General features: G+C 39.6%; 1 protein-coding gene across 9 annotated transcripts in view; it reads left to right on the forward strand.

Moving 5' to 3' along the window:
• Positions 1 to 21,419, forward strand: part of HECW1 (HECT, C2 and WW domain containing E3 ubiquitin protein ligase 1) — a 463,589-nt gene that overhangs the window by 274,242 nt on the left and 167,928 nt on the right. For all 9 annotated transcript variants that reach the window (XM_067042890.1, XM_067042895.1, XM_067042893.1 and 6 more), the window contains one exon: positions 17,379 to 17,454. In XM_067042890.1, coding sequence (XP_066898991.1) covers positions 17,379 to 17,454 — 76 coding nt within the window. The remainder of the gene's footprint in view (positions 1 to 17,378; positions 17,455 to 21,419) is intronic.

Here is a 21,419-nt window from a genome sequence, read left to right on the forward strand (position 1 = left end):
GAACCACTGCAGATTTTAGCAGCTCTTGCCCCACAGGTATTCGTGTGTGCTCATGCAAACGATCTGGGTCCCTCCCTGCCCCTGCCAGAGCCTGGGAGCCACAACAGGAGCCAGCCCAGGCCTCTGAGGATGCACAAGTGTAAGATGCCATCCTCTACACCGTATGGCCTATGGCTGACCATCGTCGTGCATGCACTCGGGGTCGGCTCCTCCAGCTGTGCACCTGCATGCTGCCAGCCTGACCCTTGTCATCAGCCTGCACTGTGTGCACACACTCAAGGGGAGACCGTACAGCCACAGGACAGCACGACTAACAGCCAGCGCCCCCACAGCTGCTTTTGGGCCCAAATTAGGCACTGGTTTCTGTCACTGGCCTGCACCACTGTGCTTAGCCCCTCTAGCTGTGCACCTGCACACCCCTCGCTTGACCCCCGTCTCCAGCTTCCACTGCTGTGCACTCGTGACAAGATTCAGCAGGAACGGTAGTATGTGCTGAAAGCCACAGCACCCACAGTTGGCCCCAGCCCTTGCTGCCTGCCTTGGCCCTCACCACTACATGTGTGTCTGCAACCGGCCCCTGCCACTACTCAGCACCTGCAAATGCACCTCACAGTTGAGTGTGGGCACACCATTGGCTCTGGCCACCACCACTGTGTGCTGTGGTCCCTAGCTACTGGACCTGGAGAGGCTGCTGAAGACCACAATAGCCCTGGCAGCCACAACAGACGCCCCCCAACAGTGATCAGTGAACCAAAAAGTTGTCAACGCTGTGAACCCCAACAGCCTGGGCCAAAGACACTGTGTCCCCCTAGACTCAGAGCTTCCAAAAGCCCCTGCAGTTAGCACCCTGCAACACTAGATCTGAGGTCACAGCATGCTCCAGCATGTTCCCACCCACAGGTGAAAGTCTTCCCTTACTACAGTTAGTCTATAGAGTCTGGAAGAGATGATTGCTTCTTAAATTGCACAGAAAAGCCTAACAAACTAAAAACTAATTTTTTGAAAAGATAAACAAAACTGAGAAATATTTAGCTACACTAAGAGAAAAAGAGAGAAGACTCAAAATCAGAAGTGAAAGAGGAGACATTACAACTGATACCACAGAAATACAAAGGATGATAAGCTACTACTATGAACAATTTGATACCAACAAATTGGATAATCTAGAAGAAATGGATAAATTCCTAGAAACATACAACCTACTGAAACTGAATCATGAAGAAATAGAAATTCTGAACAGATCAATAATGAGTAAGGAGACTGAATTGGTAACTGAAAAACTCCCCAAAGAAAAGCCCAGCACCAGATGATTTATCAATTATTTCAATCAAACATTTAAAGAATTAATGTCAATCCTTTGCAAACTTCAAAAAAATTGATGAGGAAGGAACACTTACAAACTAATTTTACAAGACTAGCATTACCATGATACCAAAGCCAAATAAGGACACTACAAGAAAAAAAAAAACCCTACAGACCAATATCTCTGATGAATATAAATACAAAAATTCTGAACAAAATATTAGCAAACATAATTCAACTGTACATTAAAAGAATCATACAATATGACCAAGTAGGATTTATCCCTGGGATGCAAATATGCAACAGTATGCAAATCAACATATGCAAACCAATCAATGAGAAACACAAACAGAATGAAAGATAAAAATCAAATGACTATGTCAACAGATGCAGAAAACGCATGATGATAAAGAACATACAGCAAATAGGGCATAGAAGGAACATACCTCAAGGTAATAAAGGCCATATGTAACAAGCTCAGAGCTAACATCATACTCAACAGTGAAAGGTTGAAGGCTTTTCCTCTAATATCAGGAACAAGACAAATGTGCCTAGTCTCACCAACTCTATTCAACATAGTACTGGAGTCCTAGCCAGAGTAATCAGGCAAGAAAAAGAAATAAAAGACATACAAATTGGAAAGAAAGAAGTAAAATTGTCTGTTTGCAATAACATGATCTTATACAGAGAAAATTCTAAAGACTATACCAAAAAACTATACGAACTAGTCAATTCAGTAAAGTTGCAGGATACAAGATCAACATACAGAAATCAATTGTGTTTCTATATACCAACAAAATATAAAAAGAAAGCAAAAAAATCCCATTCACAGTAGCATCAAGAACAATGAAAAACTTAGAAATGTATTTAACCATGTTATAATTATATATTTCCTTAGTGACCCATCTTTGATTCAGTAAAGTTATTCAGAAAAAAAATACATTTAACTAAGGAGGAAAAAGATCTATCTGTATACTGAAAAGTACTCAACTTTGATGAAAGAAATTAAGACACAAATAAAAGACATTCCATGCTCATGGAGTGAAATAATTAATTTTGTTAAAATGTCCACACTACTGAAAGCCACCTATAGATTCATTGTGATCCCTATCAAAATTCTAATGGCATTTTTCTCAGAAATAGGAAAAAAAATCCTAAAATTTGTATGGAGCCACAAAAGACTCCAAATAGCCAAAGCAATTCTGAGAAAGAAGAACAAAACTGGAGGTATTACACTTTCTGATTTTAAACTATACTACAAAGCAGTAGTAATCAAAGTATGGTAGTGGCATAAAAATAGAAACAGACCAATGGAACAGAAATGAGAGCTCAGACATAAACCCTCGAGTATACAGTCAACTAATATTAGACAAGGGAGCCAAGAACACTCAGTAGGGAAAGGATAGTGTTTTCAATAAATGGCATTGGGTAAACTAGATAGTCACATGCAGAAGAATGAATTAGACCCCTGTTTTACACCACTCACAAAAATTAACTTGAAATGGATTAAAGACTTAAATGAAAGACCTGAAACCATAAAACCCCTCAAAGAATACATAGAGAAAAAGCTCCTTGACATTGGTCTTGGCAACGGTATTTTGGATATTACACCACCACAACAAGCAACGAAGTAAAAATTAGTAAGTGGGACTATAGTAAGTCCCACATGCGAAAGAGTTCCATTCTGAGAGCACGTTTGTAAAGTCCAATTGCTTGTAAGTCCGGCAAAGCTAGCCTAGGTACCCAGCTAACACAATCGGCTATATGGTACTGTACTGTTTTAGGTTTACAATACTTTTCACACAAATAATACATAAAAAACAAACAAACACAAAAAATAAAGAAAACTTTTTTTTTGGCCGCGCTGCACAGCATGTGGGACCTTATCTCCCCAACCGGGAATCGAACCCTCACCCCTTGCTTTGGAAGCAGGTAGTTTTAACCACTGGACCTCCAGGGACATCCCCAAGAAAACATTTTAATCTTACAGTACAGTACCTTGAAAAGTACATTATTACAGTACAACAGCTGGCATCCAGGGGCTGGCATCAAGTGAACAGGCAAGAAGAGTTACTGACTGGAGGAGGGGGAGGAGGAGGGAGATGGTAGAGCTGAAGGATCGTCAGCAACAGGAGACGGAGAGCCAGCTGCAATGTCACTCACGCCTGACATTGATTGAACAGGTTCTGGTTCCTTGCTGGATTCAATTCTATCTACCCTCTTGAAAAACAGATCCAGTGATGTCGGGGTAGTAGCTCTCTTTTTCTCGTCATAGATGACACGGTAGCACTGGATTGCATTCTGAACGGCTGCTGTAACCATCGTGTACCATTCTACGTTCGGGTCCTGTGCCTCAGAAACTAACAGTGCCTCCTCAAATAAAGAAAATCCCCTTGCTATTTCCTGCATCATGAATCTCTTCCGTTCTTCAGTTACTTCTTCTTCTTGTCTCTCTTAGTCCTTTCCCTGGGCCTCCAATTCCATCAGGTCTTCGTCAGTAAGCTTCTCATGTTGCACAACAAGGAGTTCAAAGAAGTTGTCCTCTTGCAGATCTAGCTCCAGCTTCTTGCTGAGTGTCACTCAGTTGCTGAAGATCTCTTTGGACTCATCTACTTTCTCAAATCCAGGAAAATCATGAACAAACTGCAGGCAAAGGTTCTTCCAAACCCCGTTCACAGTGATGGCCTCACTCCACTCGATTATTTTCACTTTTGTTTCCATCGTTATCATTTGGCACTTCTTAGCAGTACCAGCTACATCACTGCTGCTTTGACGCTTGCTTCCAGACATCCTGGGCTTGAAATAAAGATACTGTACTACTACTGTACCCTATACAATACAGCAAAGTACACAAAACACAACCACTTGTAGAGGATGCACGCTCGTGACAATGTACGCCAGACACGTGAACTAAGTTACGTGATGGGACGTGCGAATGCACGTTCGCATCTTTGAAAGTTTGCAACTTTAAGGTTCGTATGTAGGGGACTTACTGTAACCTTATATACTCTTCTGCAGGCCACCAACAGATTACGCTTTTTTTTTACGTAAAAAAAAAGAAAGTATTTTTAATTTCTGCAAGGTGTTTCACTAATGAATACATTGTAATTTATCTAACATTCCCTTAGTGATTAACCTTTAATTTCCCCTCCAGTCTTTTGCTTTATATAAACAAAGCTACAATAAATTTCCTTATATACACAGTATTTCACACACAAATGAGTAAAGCTGTGATAAGTTCCTAGACGTGAAATTAATGGTCAATTGCCAGCTTTCTTGGATGTATGCGTGTGTATCAATTAACATTCGCCCCAATAAGGTATGAGGCTTCCTGTGTCTCCACACCTTTAGCCACTGTACCAGTTAAGAGCCAATTGGACGCCATACCAATTACTTAGGGTTTCATATGAATAATTGTTAAACAGGTATAAAGCTGTTAAGAAGAGAAAAAAAGAAGAGAATCCTAAGGTATCAGGGAGGTAGCAATTGCAAAAAGCAGCCTCCATCTGTAAGGCTGGAGGAGCAAGTGAAGAGATTGAAATAATCAACTTAGAAGCTTAGAGGAGGGACCTCGCAGTATTGAAATGCAGACCTCTTTGGAGGAGGATTTTATTCAGCAGTGCCGTGAGCTTGGAGGAGGGACCCCATGGGCCCGGACCTGACTTCTGAGAAGGTTACTGATGCTTCGCTAAGATGGAAAAGGTCAGACTGAATCTTAAAGTGCTGGAAAAAACCCCAAACTGGATTCTGCTGCTGCAAAGGTGAAGCATTGACGCTGCAGGTGGAAACAGTTGCTGAGCTAACGTGGACCCGCACAGGAAGCAGGGAGGGCGGAGCTAGTCCCTTCTGCCTCTTGCAGCCTCCCTTTTTCACCCTGGCATCTCCTATTGGCAGTGCCTGCGCAGGCGCCAGGTGGCAAAGCAGAGATGGGGTGAGCAGTCTTCCCTCCAGCGTCACAGTTTAGAAGGGTGGGAATGGAGTCGAAAGACAGCTCAAAACCTGGCAGGTCACGCTGGTAAGTTCTCAAACTTTTTGCTCATTGCCAACGTGACAGGTGAAAACTCAGAGCTTGTAGGTTTTTGTTTTTTGTTTTTTTCCTTGCGGCACGCGGGCGTCTCACCACCGTGGACTCTCCCGCCGCGGAGCACAGGCTTCGGACGCGCACTCCCAGCGTCCTCGGCCCACGGGCCCAGCCGCTCCGCGGCATGCGGGATCCTCCCGGACCGGGGCACGAACCTGTGTGCCTTGCATCGGCAGGCGGACTCTCAACCACTGCACCACCAGGGAAGCCCAGAGCTTGTAGTTTTTATTAGCATTTTTTCTTATTGGGCCTGAGGTTGAATACCTCTTAATTTTTAGAATTGTTTGATTCTCCTTTCTATGAACTGTCTTTTGATATGCTTTGTTCATGCTTCTTTTCCTTTGGTCGTCGTTTTTGTTTCTTAGACATAAAAGAAATTGGGCTTTTGAATATAATGTGAGTTGGAAATACTTATGCAGGTTTGTCATTTATCTTTTGATATATGGTGGTTTTTCCGTGTATGCATTTTAATTTTTTCCAGAGTTGAGTTTATCAATGTTTTCTTTTGTGACTTCAGGGTTTTTCTTAACCTGTAGGAAGACCTTTTCAACTTCGAGATTTTAAAAATGTTCTTCCACTTTTTCCCTAATGCTCATATGATTTTGGTTTTAAAATTTAAATATTTGATCAATTTGGAATTTTTTCTATAATATGAGAGATTAATCCAAATGTGTTTCCTTCTTCCGGATTTACTATCCACATGTCCCAACACCATTTATTAAATAATCCATATTTTCTCCACTGATTTGAAAATTCACCTTTATTATAATTCCTGTATGGTTTTTAAAAATATTTTTGGTCTATTTCTGGACTTTCTAGTCTATTTTGTTGCTATGGCTATTCATGTACTAGCACCACACTGTTTTAATTACTCTAGCTTCATTATACGGTTAAGTATCTTCTATAGCATTTTTTCCTCATTATTTTCCCCTTTTAGAATCTTGTTTGTTCTTGATTTTTCTTTCTCCCATAGGAAAATTTGAGTCAGCTTCTCTAATTTTAAATCCTATGGGTAGTTTCATTGGGATCATATAAAAATAAAGATTAAGAAAGTGCTGAAATTGTTATCATGTTGAAATTGTAATCATGTCAAGAACATGGTATACCTTTCAATATCTTTTTCTTCTTTTGCATATTTCTTCAGTATATCCCCAGGTGCATGTACTACCTTTTTTCTCCTCATTTGCAGTCCTGTGCATCTTGACTTGGTGTCTTCCCACACCCCAATTTTACCTCCAGTGCATATGGAGGCCACACTTCATATATTGTGCTCAGAGTTATAGATATCTTGTGGTTTTATTGAAGACGAAGTTTGCCTTTTTGTTTTTCTTTTCCGTGTTGCTTTTGGGTGATTCATGAGATGATAGGGGGAACAGCTTTTTCCTCTTATTTAAAAGTTGGATGTATTTCATTTACATGGTCAAATACTCTAGGATACCATCATATTGACTGCAAGAAATCCAGTTTTTATCACCAGCTATTTCTGGGAATCTCTGGAATGCCAGATAGTTCACAGATATGCTCGGAATATCATTGCCACCTCAGCTGGGCCTCTGTCTCTCAGGTACTTCTCAACCATCTGTAGTTAGCATTTCTCTATCTCAAAACCAGGTGTTACCCCTTTCACCTATCCCACCTGTTTTCAACCTGGGGTAAATATTTCCCTGGGCATATATGATGGCATTCCCAGGAGTAACAGGAATAAGGATTCCAGATTCTCAGTTTCCATATGTTCGCTTTCCTGAAATTGATCTGCCTGAGAATATGCCAGTGGTCTGTAGGTTCTCTTTTCCAACTTCTCCTTTCACTCTTCCTCTTTCACACATAGTTAAGGAAAGGCATCGGTCTCACCCATTCTAGATCTTACTATGTGCATTGTCTTGGGGGTGGAAAAGCATCTAGGGGGCAACCAAGCGGGCCCTTCAGGATCCTGATGCTTGCTGAGAAAGTGAGTGGCTGCAGTGATTGCAGTGATTGCCTTTTGCAACTCAGGTGGTTCCAATTCTTGGCTCTCATTAGAGCTGAAGGAAGACTTAAAGGGATTGTCAGTGGATAGGCAATGTAAATTAATTTTTACTGATTGATTACTATGTTTTTGTTTTGTACATAGCTTGTAGAGATTTAAAGAAAATGAAGGTCATTACTATAATAAAGCTCCTTGTATTTGCACCTACTTCTGAACAGTTGTCTCAAATGCGTACATAAGAAGGAATAAAACTGGTGATAAATTGTCTCACTCTAGTAATAAAAAATGTTCATCTGTGTAGATATTAACTAATTTCTTTTATTACAATATAGTTAACTTACAATATTGTGTTTCAGATATATAGCAAAGTGATTCAATTATATATACATTTTTTTCAGATTATTTTCCATTATAGGTTATTACAAGATATTGAACGTAGTTTCCTGTTCTATACAATAAATCCTTGTTGCTTGTCCGTCTTATGTAGTTTGTATCTATTAATCCCATACTCCTAATTTATTCCTTCCCTCCCTCCCTTTTCCTTTTGGTAACCATAAGTTTCCTGTGTCTGTGAGTCTGTTTCTGTTTTGTATATATATTCATTTGTATTATTTTTTAGATTTCACATATGAGTGATATATAATATTTGTCTTTCTTTGCCTGACTTACTTCACGTAGTATGATATTCTCTAGGTCCATCCGTGTTGCTGCAAATGGCATTATTACATTCTTTTTTTATGGCTGAGTAATATTCCATTGTATATTAGTACACCACATCTTCTTAAACCAATTGTCTGTTGGTGGGCACTTGGTTGTTTCCATGTCTTGGCTGTTGTAAATAGTGCTGCTATGAACAGTGGGGTGCATATATCTTTTCTAATTAAAGTGTTTGTGTTTTTCTGGATATGTGCCCAGGAATGGGATTGCTAAATCATGTGGTAACTCTATTTTTCGTTCTTTAAGGAATCTCCACACTGTTTTCCATAGTGGTTGCACCAATTTACATTCCCGCCAACAGTGTAGGAGGGTACCCTTTTCTCCACACCCCCTCCAGCATTATTATTTGTAGACATTTTGGTAGTCATTCTGACCAGTGTGAGGTGATACCTCATTGTGGTTTTGATTTAAATTTCTCTAATAATTGGCCATGTTGAGCATCTTTTCCTGTGGTTGTTAGCTATCTGTATGTCTTCTTTGCAGAAATGTATATTTAGGTCTTCTGCCCATTTTTTTTTTTTTTTTTTTTTTTTTTTGCGGTATGCGGGCCTCTCACTGTTGTGGCCTCTCCCGTTGCGGAGCACAGGCTCCGGACGCACAGGCTCAGCGGCCATGGCTCACGGGCTGAGTTGCTCCGCGGCATGTGGGATCCTCCCGGACCAGGGTACGAACCCGTGTCTCCTGCATCGGCAGGCGGATTCTCAACCACTGCGCCACCAGGGAAGCCCTTCTGCCCATTTTTTGATTGTTTGTTTGATATTGAGTTGTATGAGCTGTTTGTATATTTTGGATACAAACCTTTTGTCTATTTAATCATTTGCAGATACTTTCTCCAGTTCCATAGGTTGTCTTTTCATTTTGTTAATTGTTTTCTTTGCTGTGCAAAAACTTATAAGTTTGATTCGGTCCCATTTGTTTATCATTGCTTTTAATTCTTTTGCCTTGGGAGACTGATCTGAGAAAACATTGCTATGATTTATGTCTGAGAATGTTTTGCCTATATTTTCTCCTAGGAATTTATCTAATATTTAGATCTTTGAACCATTTTGAGTTAATTTGTGTATTTGGTGTGAGGGAGTGTTCTAATTTCAGTGATTTACATGTAGCTCTCCAGCTTTCCCAGTACCACTTACTGAAGAGACTGTCCATTTTCTCCATTGTATATTCTCGCCTCCTTTGTCATAGATTAGTTGACCATAGGTGTATGGGTTTATTTCTGGGCTCTTTATTCTGTTCCATTGATCTATATGCCTGTTTTTGTTCCAATGCTACACTGTTTTGATTTCTGTAGTTTTCTGTCATTGTCTGAAATCTGGAAGGGTTATGCCTCCAGCTTTTGTTCTTCTCCCTCAGTATTGTTTTGACAACTCTGGGTCTTTTGTAATTCCATGTAAATTTTAGGATTATTCTAGTTCTGTGGACAATGTCATGAGTATTTTAATAGGGGTTGCATTAAATCTATAGATTGCTTTGGGTAGTATAGCCATTTTAACAATATTAATTCTTCCAATCAAAGAGCATGGAAAATCTTTCCATTTCTTTGAATCATCTTCAATTTCCTTTATCAGTGTTTTATAGTTTTCAGCATATAGATCTTTTACCTCTTTGGTTAAGTTTATTCCTAGGTTGTTGGTTTTTTTTTTTTTAATGTGATTTTAAATGGGATCTTTTTTTTTAACTTTCTCATTCTGGTATTTAATTGTAAGTGCAAAGAAATACAACAGATTTCTGTATGTTAATCTTGTATCCTGCTACTCTGCTGAATTTGCTTATCAGTTCTAGTAGTTTTTGTTTGGAGTCTTTAGGGTTTTCTGTATGTAGTATCATGTCATCTGCAAGTAATGACAGTTTTACCACTTCCCTTCCAATTTAGATACCTTTTCTTTTTCTGTTCTGATTGCTGTGGCTAAGACTTCCAATACTATGCTGAAGAGAAGTGGTGAGAGTGGGCATCCTTATCTTGTTCCAGATTTTAGCAGGAAGGTTTTCAGCTTTTCACCGCTGAGTATAGTATTGGCTGTGGGTTTGTCATAAATGGCTTTTATTACGTTGAGATATATTCCCTCTATACTCACTTTGAATTTTATCAATGGATGTTGAATTTTATCAAATGGTTTGTCTGAATTTTGGATGTTGAATGGATGTTGAACTTTATCATATGATTGAGTTTTATCAAATGGTTTGTTTGCATCTCTTGAGATGGATCAAGAATGGATGTTGAATTTTATCATATGGTTTGCATCTCTTGAGGTGATCATATGGTTTTGGATGTTGAATGGATGTTGAATTTTATCAAATGGTTTGTTTGCATCTCTTGAGATGATCATATGGTTTTGTCTCTTCTTTTGTTACTATGTGTTGTATCATATTGATTTGCATTATGTCAAACCATCCTTGTGACCCTGGAATGAATCCAACTTGATCATGGTGTATGGTCCTTTTTATGTGTTGTTGAATACAGTTTGCTAATATTTTGTTGAAATTTTTTTCATCTATATTCATCAGAGCCGTTGACCTGTAATTTTCTTTATTTGTAATGTCTTTGGTTTTGGTATCAAGATGATGGTGGCTTCATAGAATGACTTGGGGAGTTTTCCCTCCTCTTCAATCTTCTGGAATAGTTTAAGGATTGACATAAGTTCTTCTTTTAGAATAGTTTGAGAAGGATTGGTGTAAGTTTTTCTTTGTATGTTTGGTAGAATTCCCCAGGGAAGCCATTTGGTCCTGGACTTTTGTTTGCAGGGAGTTTTTTCTGTTTGTTTGTTTTGTTTTGTTTTTACAGATTCTATTTTGCTTTGTGATTGGTCTGATCAAATTATCTGTTTCTTCTTGACTCAGTTATGGCAGGCTATATGTTTCTAGAAACTTGTCCATTTCTTCTAGGTTGTCCAGTTTGTTGTCATAGTAGTCTTTTATGATTTTCTATATTTCTGCAGTATCAGTTATTATTTCTCCTCTTTCATTTCTTATTTTGTTTATTTGGCTCCTCTCTCTTCTTGGTGAGCTTGGCTAGAAGTTTGTCAATTTTTTTTTGTCTATTCAAAACAGCTCTTTGTTTTATTGATCTTTTCTATTATTTTTAAAATTTCTATTATTTATTTCCTCTCTGATCTTTATTATTTCCTTCCTACTGCTGACTTTGGGTTTTGTTTGCTCTTTTTCCTGTTCTTTTAGGTGTTAGGTTAGGTTGTTTGAGATTTTTCTTGAGGAAGGCCTCAAGATTGTTTCTTGTGGAAGGCCTGTTTCTCTATGAAGTTGCCTCTTAGAACTGCTTTTGCAGCATCCCATAAATTTTGTAAGGTTGTGTTTTCATTATCATTTGTCTCAAGATATTTTCTGATTTCCTCCTTGATTTCATTGTTGATCCATTGGTTTTTTAATAACATTGTTTAGTCTCCATGTGATTGTGGGGTTTTTTCCTCTTTTTTTTCTGTGGTTGATTTCTAGTTTCATACCATTGTTGTCAGAAAAGAGGCTTGAAATAATTTCTGTCCTCTTAAATTTGTTGAAGCTTGTTTTGTGTCCTAGTATCCGGTCAAATGCTAGAGAGTGTTCCATGTGCACTTGAAAAGAATTTGTATTCTGAGTTTTTTGGATGTAGTGTCCTGCAGATAACAATAAGTCCAATGGTCTGTTGTGTCTTCTAGGATCTCTGTTGCCTTATTGATTTTCTGTCTGGAAGATCTGTCCATTGATGTCAGAGGGGTATTAAAGTCTCCTACTATAATTGTATTCCTGTCAGTTTCTCCCTTTATGTCTGCTAGTATTTGTTTTATATATCTAGATACTCCTATACTGGGTGCATATATGTTAACGAGTATAATATCCTCTTCTTGTATTGATCCCTTTATCATTATATAGTGTCCTTCTTTGTCTTTCTTTCCAAACTTTGTTTTAAAGTCTATTTTGTCTGATATGAGTGTTGCTACCTCTGCTATCTTGTTGTTTATATTTGCATGAAATATATTTTCCTATCTCCACTTTCAATCTGTCTGTGTCTTTTGGCTTGAAGTGGATCTCCTGTAGGCAGTATATTGTAGGTTCTTAGTTTGTTTATCCAGTCTACCATTCTGTGTCTTTTGATTGGAGTATTTAGTCCACTGACATTTAAAAATATTATTGATAAGTATGTATTTATTGCCATTTTAAACCTTGTTTTCCAGTTGATTTTGTAGTTCTTTCTTGTTCTTCTTTGAACAGACTTTGTTCTTTTTATTTTTCCTTTTGTGGTTTGATGGTTTTCTTTTGTATTAAGCTTGAGTTCCTTTCTTTTTTATTTTTGTGAATATATTGTATATTTTTGATTTGTGGTTACCTTGGTTTTCAAGTGTAACCCGTAGCTATATCTACTTGATTAGACTGATAGTCATGTAAGTTCAAACACGTTTTTTTAAAATCCATATTTTTTAACTCCCCTCTCCCACATTCTGTGGTTTTGATGCCCTGTTTTACATCTTCATGTTTATCCTTTTGATATTTATTGAGGTTATAATCACTTTTACAAAAATGGTTTTATTTTTTAATCTATGTACTGGCTTATTTAAGTGATCTTCTGTCCTTTTATATATTTGCCTTTCCTATTGTGATTTTTCTCTTTCCTATAGATTTTTGCTTCTTTTCAATTTAGAGAAGACCTTTCAATATTTCTTTTATGATAGGTTTAGTATTACTGTATTTTTTAGTTTTTGCTTGTCTGAGAAATTCTTTATCTCTCCTTCTATTCTGAATGATAATCTTGCTGGGTAGAGTACCCTAGGTTGCAGGTTTTTCCCTTTCAGGGCTCTGAAAATATCATGCTACTTCCTTCTGGCCTGCAAAGTTTCTGTAGAGAAATCAACTGATAGGCTTATAGGCGTTTCCTTGTAACTGACTCTTTGTTTTTCTCTTGGTGCTCCTCTCTTATATTTAACTTTTGCCATTTTAATTATGATGTGTCTTAATATGGGTTTGTTTGTGTTCCTGTACCTGGATACCTGTTTCCTTCTTTAGGTTTGGGAAGTTTTCAGCCATAATTTCTTCAAATACATTTTTTCATTTTCTATCCCCTTCTCTCTTTCTTCTCCTCCTCAAACCTGTATTAGGTGTAGGTTGGCACACTTCATATTATCCCATAGATCTTGTTCATTGCTTTCATTTTTTTCATTTGTCTTTCTGTCTGCCGTTCTGATTGAGTGATTTACATTATTCTGTCTTCCAGATCACTTATTCATTATTAGGCACTATTTAGTCAGCTGTTCATTGCTTTTAGATCAGTTTTTATCTTGGCAATTGAGTTATCTAATATTGATTGGTTCCTCTTTATAGTTTCTAGTTCATTGTTACAGCGATCTGCATTTCTATTGGTAATATTTATTAATTCCTTTAGTGTTTCTATTACTTCCTTTTTCAACTTGGGGTCCAGTAGCCTGGAGAGGTATTTCATTTTTGTTTTTTCAGGGGATTTTTCTTGTTCTTTTAATTGGGAGTCGTTCCTCTGCTTTTTCATCTCTCTGTCTCTATGAATTTAGGAGCAAAAGTTATCTGTGGTGGTCTTGAAGTGCTGTTTTAATGTGGGAGCATCCCTGTGTAGATTGTGTCAGTCCAATATTTTTGGTGTGAGGGCTATTTCCTCAGTGTGCTGACCATTATCCCCTTGATAGGAGGTGTGATTCATGTGGTATCCAGAGCCTGCAGATGTTGGGTGGGTCCTCCTCTTTGCTGCATGGCTGTCACAGCCTTGTCAGGGGGAGGGTCTGCTCCCTAGTTGTTGGAGTAGAGGCCCTGAGGGTTGGGTTTTATAAGGTTCCATTGCTGTATGTCCTGTGTCCCCAAGGAGGTGAGCACAGAATCCATTGAGGCCCGTGTGGTCACAGCAAACCGATGCGCGGCCCATGCAGGTATCTGCCGTTTTGCACATAAGCAGCCCAAGGTCACGTCCTTTTCTCTGTTGTGTTCATCCCAGACCCTAGTGCTAGGCTGGCGGTGGGGCCGGGGCATTGTGACTGCAGGAATTGAGGTGGTTGTGCTGCTGCCTGGGACCTGGGCTACCTCTATGGTAGGGCTCTCCCTGGACCTTTTCACCGAGATTTGGCTCCAAGCTGCCTTGTGAGGAGTGCACCCACCAGGAAAGGAACCGCTGCATACTCCTCCCCAGGGGCTGCCCACCAGGGAAACTGATATCTGAGTATCTGATATCAGCCAGGGTCGCACTTTGCTGTGAACACACTGACAGAGGGGCTTCATTGGCAGACCCATGCCCCACCCGGCACCACTCTGATAGTAGGGCTCCAATGGTGAACGCACATCCTATCTCAAGTGCACTAACCATGGCAGCCCGGACCACACTCCAGGCCCTCTAGGCTGTCTCCGTGCAGCTAGACCAAGTCCTCTCCCAGGGTTCTTCCACCCGAGTTTTAGTGCCTAGCTGCTGTGTGTACTAGCAGCCCCACCCGGCATGCATTTTGGGCTGGGAGGTACAGAGAGGTGGCAGCCATCAACACCAGTCTCTCTCTGCCCTATTGCTAGCAAGCCAGCATGCAGACACTCCTTGCAAGTGGAATACAGGCTCCTCCAGCTTCCTGTCTGTCCCAGCAGACCTCCCAGCAGACAGGGATTTCTCAGAGCAAGAGTCTTCCTGTGTGGACACTCCCTCCTTCACAGATCGCTTACAGAAGCGCCAGACCCATCCTGATGCCTTTTTTTTTTTTTAATGCTACCCAGTTACATGGGGATCTTTCTTGCAGCTTTTGTTGTATAAGGGATCTTCTTCCAGTTTCCGGTTGGTTTTCTGTGAGAATTGTTCTGCATGTAGATGTGATTTTCACTGTGTTTGTGGGGGAGGTGAGCCCCACACCCTCCTGCTCCACCCTCTTGATCCCCCCACTCCCAGAAGATTCAGCCTTGAATCTGTTAAACCATTTGCCAAGTAAGCTTGGGTGTGGAAATAAGTTGTGTGCGAAACACGGTGACACTGTGCACTGCCTCTGAGAGGGGACATCATGACCCAGCGCCCAGTACTTGGAATAACAACTGGGCATCAGACAGGCTGAAAAGCCGAGGGAATGTGCAGACCTGAGAAGATGAGCAATTCCCTGATGTGCCCCCTCAGTCTTAGGTTGTTTCTGGGTGAGACTGTTTTTCCTGAGTCTTCACACCATTTTCACAGTCAGTAAATGGTAGAGCATATCTCTGCAGTGCAGCAGATTTCTGAACCTCAGACCAGCCTCTGGAACTCATCTTGAGCAAAAAGCCAGGATGCAAAACCTTCCCAAACATCTTTACTTCCTGGAAAATGTTTATCACGTGTTGCCTCCCCCTTTGTATCATCAGTCTGGCGCTGAGATGACTTGATAAATAATGTTAGCAAAAAGCCATGAGTTAGGGAAATGTTTATGAAGTTTTAACTGTGTGTCCCCCCCTCTGAACTTAGTAGCTTCTGAAAAATATACATTATCTTCTTGTCTGTAGGCTTGTTTCGATGCAATAAATATGAAGGACCTTTATGTAAATGCCTTGAATTCCAGCAGAAAAATATTTAAATACGAGGGATCAAAATTATGTTTTAAACAAGAAGGAACAGATGTACTATTCTTTGTTATCATTGCAAGTTTAAGCTCATTTCGACTAGCGTGAAACGTGCAGTTTAATCCTACCTTTTAAACAGTGTAAAATCAAGGCTCTGTTAAAAGTATACTTTTGGTCGTGCCCTTAAGGAACTTACATTCGGAGATGGAACAAGCTAGACGTTGACATCTTTAAACTAGGATTAGGAACAGTCAATTGTAATTGTCCCACATAGGCAGGTACGTCACTGGAAGGGAGTGTGGCCAGCCTGCCCGAGTCCCCCACGGCCTTTGCCCGGGCATAGATTTGAAAATGAAAAGTCCCCAACATGAAGGAATTTTGAACCCCGATTAGGCCCATGCTCATTGGCCACTTTGAGAGCTAGAAGAGTTGTCCAGCCCGAGGGTTCAGTCTCTGAACTGTTGACCTCTGCTGCTCGGGGTCAGCCAGGCAAAGAGAATAACACACACAGACTGGGAAGGAGCAGGCTGTCCATTGTGAAGAGGGCTGATACTTCAGCCCAACCGGCGTTCCAACTCACCCCATTCCATATGTCGCCCACATTTGTTCCCTCTGCTGGGCAGCCCAGCATCCCCGAAATGCCTCTTGCACGTGGGCCTAAAAGCAGACATACTGAGAAGATGGGCACACGAGCTGCAGCCGAGCATGTAGGCCCACTAGGGGCACCTGCTTTACGAGGAGGTGTTCTCATAATCCCTTGGTATTCTCCTTGGGAGAAAGCTGTGAGCCCTAGTGATGCCCGGTTATTTCTCCCAGTCTCATATAAGGCAAGTCACAACTCTTCCAGCATCAAAAATACTGAGAGGCAGTGGAAAGAGAGCAAGCCCACAGAACCTCCAAACAGAGAGACTTTGAGCAAGAGGTCATCGAGTTCGCCATTTTTTGCTTTCTCAGTACAGATTATCTTCTAAAAAGTGGACACTGTATGGATTTGCTTAATGCTCGGATTGGTGTATTATTTTCTGCAAATGTATAACGTATGCAAAGGTAACTCTGCCTTGGAATAAATACTCAGAATCATTTCTGAGTATAACTTGCCTAGACGAGAATGGAAGCAAGGACTCTAGCTGCTTTGATTAATCCATTAACAGATAAATATTGAGCAATGATGGAAAGTAAAAGATTTCGGCAACCTGGTTTGCAAATACCTACTAGATGAAGATAACCCGTGTAACACCTGTGTTCTGAAACATCCCAGGAAGGCAGTTAAATAAAGAGACCTCAGAGTAGCTTCTTAATGCCATGCTCAGTCTCCTCCCTAATAAACAGAATTTCCTGGAAATCTCTAGGTAGTAATACAGATCAGAAGGAATGAAGATACAGCAGTTTATCGCTATACTTTGCTAATGGAACATATTGTAATTACAACAGTAAACATCTATTGACCTATCATTCTACTGCCTTAGGGTCTGCTTTAATAAATACCTTTTGCAAATCTGAATGTGAGAAGGCCTTGTTTACATAAGTGGCTATAAAGGGCCTCTAATATTACAGTAATTATTTTTGTTGATTTCCATTTCTCTGAAAAGTACCCCTCATCCCCACTAGCATTTCCCACTTTATTACTGGGAAAGACATTAGGTTGCTAAAAGCTTCTTTGAGTCAGTAGTAGCCTAATGAAATCACAATGCTACTGTCTTTGTATTCTGTAGCGACAGAAATAACTGTGATTAAGCATGTTTGTACTGGAGTGTGAGTATCTGTTTCAATGCTTCTGTTGCTTGTCTCCCATTTTCTGTCTTCTTACAGATTTTTAAAAGTATTGGCTCCGATGAGACTGTGCAAGGGCAAGGAAGTCGGAGGCTGATCAGCTTTTCTCTCTCAGGTATGTATTGCTCATATGAAGGCCTTGTGGAGTGAATAAGAATGTCAGTCAACAGTCAGGAGACCCCTTCAGTTTGGCTCTGATCTATAAGTTACTCAACATCTCTGTGCCTCAGTTTCTCCATCTGTAAAACAAAATTTTTAAATATCCGCTCCATTCCCCTGTTGCCTAAAAAATATGCACAACCTAAAAGTTGAGAGTTATGTTTTATTTGGTGGGAATTTTTAGGACTTCATGCCGGGGGAGGTAGCATCTCAAGTAACCCTGAGAGAACTGCTTGGAGGGGTCAAGGGTGGGGCTAGGATATATAGGAGTTTTGCAACAAAGGGCAGGTAGTCTGAATGTCAAAAAATTACTGTTAAGTAAAGAAAACCAGATGATCTCAAGTTAAAGCATTTAGTGCTTTTCTATGTTTGGGAAGATGCAAGAGCCTGCATTCCTTTGAAATGCACCTCAGCTCTCTGGGGCCAGTAGCCTGTGTTTTCATATCCTGAGTTTCCTCAGGGCTCACCCACTCACCGTGGGTGGTGGCTGCAGTCACTGATGACTGTGGCATCCTTTATTTACTGATATGGCAGGAAACATTCCATTTCTCACCCCTTGACCTCATAAGGGTACAAGAGGATTCAATAAGGAATAGATGCATTCCTTAGATGAGGTGAGATGATGAGAAGAGAAGCTACCATTCTACTTTTCCTTCATGGCTCACTAGCAGTAATTGAGAGTTTATAAAGTAGAGGTAGGGGAAAGCCTGAGGCAAGAAGCAGCTAGCAGACCCTTGGTCTAAATAAAATCTCACATGAACTCCAGTTGGTAAAACAGATTAAAAACTGAGCTGCTCAAAAAAGTACACTTGTGGAAAGATCAGTGAAATCCAAAAAAAGCCTGTCATTTAGTTAATCATAATTAGTTAATAGTTAAGAGTAATTTAGTTAATTTTTTAGTTTTCATCATGTACCTTAGTTCTGTAACCTGTTAACAGTAAAGGAAACTGGGTAGACTCCTCTTTGAATCTAAAATAATTTCAAAATTAAAACTATAAAGAAAAACTGAGTTGCTCTGGCTAAAATGATATACAGAGTTCAGAGCCCCATGCACTTAATTTCACCCTAAAGGGTCTTTGTGAAGACACAATGCCATGAAACTGTACAGAACTGTTCAGCACAGTTTGAAAACTATTGCTTAGCTTATTATCAAACCAACAAATATTGTAGGCCATAAATATCAGACATCTGAGATCACAGAAATGAAGTTCATGAGTGTCCTTGGGAGATGGATGGTCAACTGAGGCTTTTCATGTCCAAGTGAGCCCCCAGTAAAGCAAACGTGTGTCTAAAACTCCATTGATCAGTGATAATAACAAGGTTAATATACAAAAAGTCAGTCTCTTTCCTATATACCAGCAATGAACAAATGGAATTTAAGTTAAAAATGCAATACCATTTACATTAGCATCTCCCCAAAATGAAATATTTAGGTATAAATCTAACAAAATGTTGATATGTACAAGATGTTTATAGGGAAAACTACAAAACTCTAATGAATTAAATCAAAGAAGAATGAAATAAATGGAGATATATTCCATGTTCATGGATGGGAAGACTTAATATTGTAAAGATGTCAGGTCTTCCCAAACTAATCTATAGAATCAATGCAATCCCAATCAAAATTCCAGCAAGTCATTTTGTGAATTCTGACAAACTGATTCTAAAATTTATAATAAGAGGCAAAAGACCCAGAATAGCCAACACAATGTTGAAGGAGAATATCAAAGTTGGAGGACTGATGCTACACAACTTCAAGACTTACTATAAAGCTGCAGTAATCAAGACAGTGTGGTACTTGTGAAAAAAAGAAAAAAACAGAAAAATAGGTAAATGAAATAGACTAGAGAGCCCAGAAATAGACCCCCATATAGTCAGCTTTGAAATATGAGCAGAGACAGTACAGTTGAGCAAAATAGTCCCTTCCACAAATGGTGCTGGAACAACTGGACATCCACATGCAAAAAAAAAAGAATCTAGACACAGACCTTATACCCTTCACAAAAATTAACTCAAAATGGATCATAGATCTAAATGTAAAACACAAAACTATAAAACTCCTAGAAGATAACATAGGAGAAAACCTAGATGACCTTGGGTAGGGTGGTGCCTTTTTAGATACAACACCAAAGACACAATGCATGAAAAAAAATTGATAAGATGGACTTCATTAAAATTAAAAACTTCTGATCTGCAAAAGACAATGTCAAGGGAATGAGAAAACAAGCCACAGACTCAGAGAAAATATTTGCAAAAGACACATCTGATAAAGGAAAGTTAGTCCAAAATATACAAAGAACTCTTAAAACTCAACAATATGAAAACAAACAACCCAGTTGAAAAAATGGGCCAAAGATCTTATGATCTTGTCAGACATCTCACCAAAGAAGCTAAACAGATGGCAAGTAATCATATGAAACGGTACTCCACATCATATGCCATTAGGGAAATGCAAATTAAAACAACAACTAGATGCCAGCTATGTACCTATTGGAATAGCTAAAATCCAGAACACTGAAAACACCAAATGCTGGTGAGAACACGGAGCAAAAGGAACTCACATTTATTGCTGGTAGGAGTGCAAAATGGCACAGACACTCTGGAACACAGTTTGGTAGTTTCTTTCAAAACTAAACATTCTCTTACCGCATGACCCCATGATCACATTCCTTGGAAATTACCCAAATGGCGTAATTTTCATACAAAAACCAAACAGATGTGTATAGCAGCTTTATTTATGATTGCCAAGACTTGGAAGCCATCAAGATGTCTTTCAGTAGCTGAATGGATAAATAAACCGTGGTACATTCAGATAATGGAATATTTTTCAGTGCTAAAAAGAAATGAGCTATCAGACCATGAAAAGACATGGAGGAATCTTGAACGCATATTACTCATTGAAAAAAGCCAATCTGCAAAGGCTACGTACTGTATGATTTCAACTATGTCACACTCTGGAGAAGGTGAAACTATGGAGATGATAAAAAGATCAGTGGTTGCTGGGAGAGGGGAAGGAGAGATGAATAGGCAGAGAACAGAGGATTTTTAAGGCAGTGAAAATACTCTGTATGATACAGTAATTATGGATACATGTCATAATGCATTTGTCAATGCCCAGAGAGTGTACAATGCCAGGAGTGAATTGTAGCATAAACGATGGATTTGGGGAAAAGAGGTAAAGTATCTCTCAACTGTGATTATGATGTGTCGATGTAGGCTCATCAGTTATAACCAATGTACCACTCCAGTAGGGGATGTTGATAATGGGGGAGGCGATGCATGTGTAGGCAGGCAGTATATGGGAAAATCTCTGTACTTCCTTGTAATTTTGCTATGAATCTACAGCCATTCTAAAAAAAATTAAGTCTTAAAAGATACCCATTGACAACATTAGCATGTGTCTGTCTAGGTTTAAAAAGAAAAGAAAAAAGAAGAAACTCAATACTTTTGTATTACTAGGACAGAAAACTAACAACCCTGATTTGTTATTCTTATGTTCCCATTGAAATGCATGATAAAAATTACTTGTACAAACCTTCAGAAACAGTAGAAACCAGGAAAACTACTCTACTGTCTGCCAGAAATGAAGAATTTTCACTAACCGAAGCTCACTAAAATCCTAAAGCCTAAGAGGGATGCCATACAGGATGGGACAGCATGGGGCTGGGGAAGGAGATGAAATATCCATTCACTGGTTCCCATTTTGGCTCTACGATGTAGACACGGGCTCACAGACTCAGCACAGGAAAGGAAACCATGCCCCCCCCCACCAGCTTGGTTCAAAAAGCTACTTTATAAGGTGATCAGGATGGACTCATCTCCTACAGCCCCCAATATATGATTTTTCTTACACTTATCTCAAGGAAAAAATTGCCAGCAATGAAATGTGACTGGAGATGTAAAATTAGCAAACTAAAGAGG

This window comes from Kogia breviceps, chromosome 9 (assembly GCF_026419965.1).
Source record: "Kogia breviceps isolate mKogBre1 chromosome 9, mKogBre1 haplotype 1, whole genome shotgun sequence".
Classification (NCBI taxonomy): Eukaryota; Metazoa; Chordata; class Mammalia; order Artiodactyla; family Physeteridae; genus Kogia; species Kogia breviceps.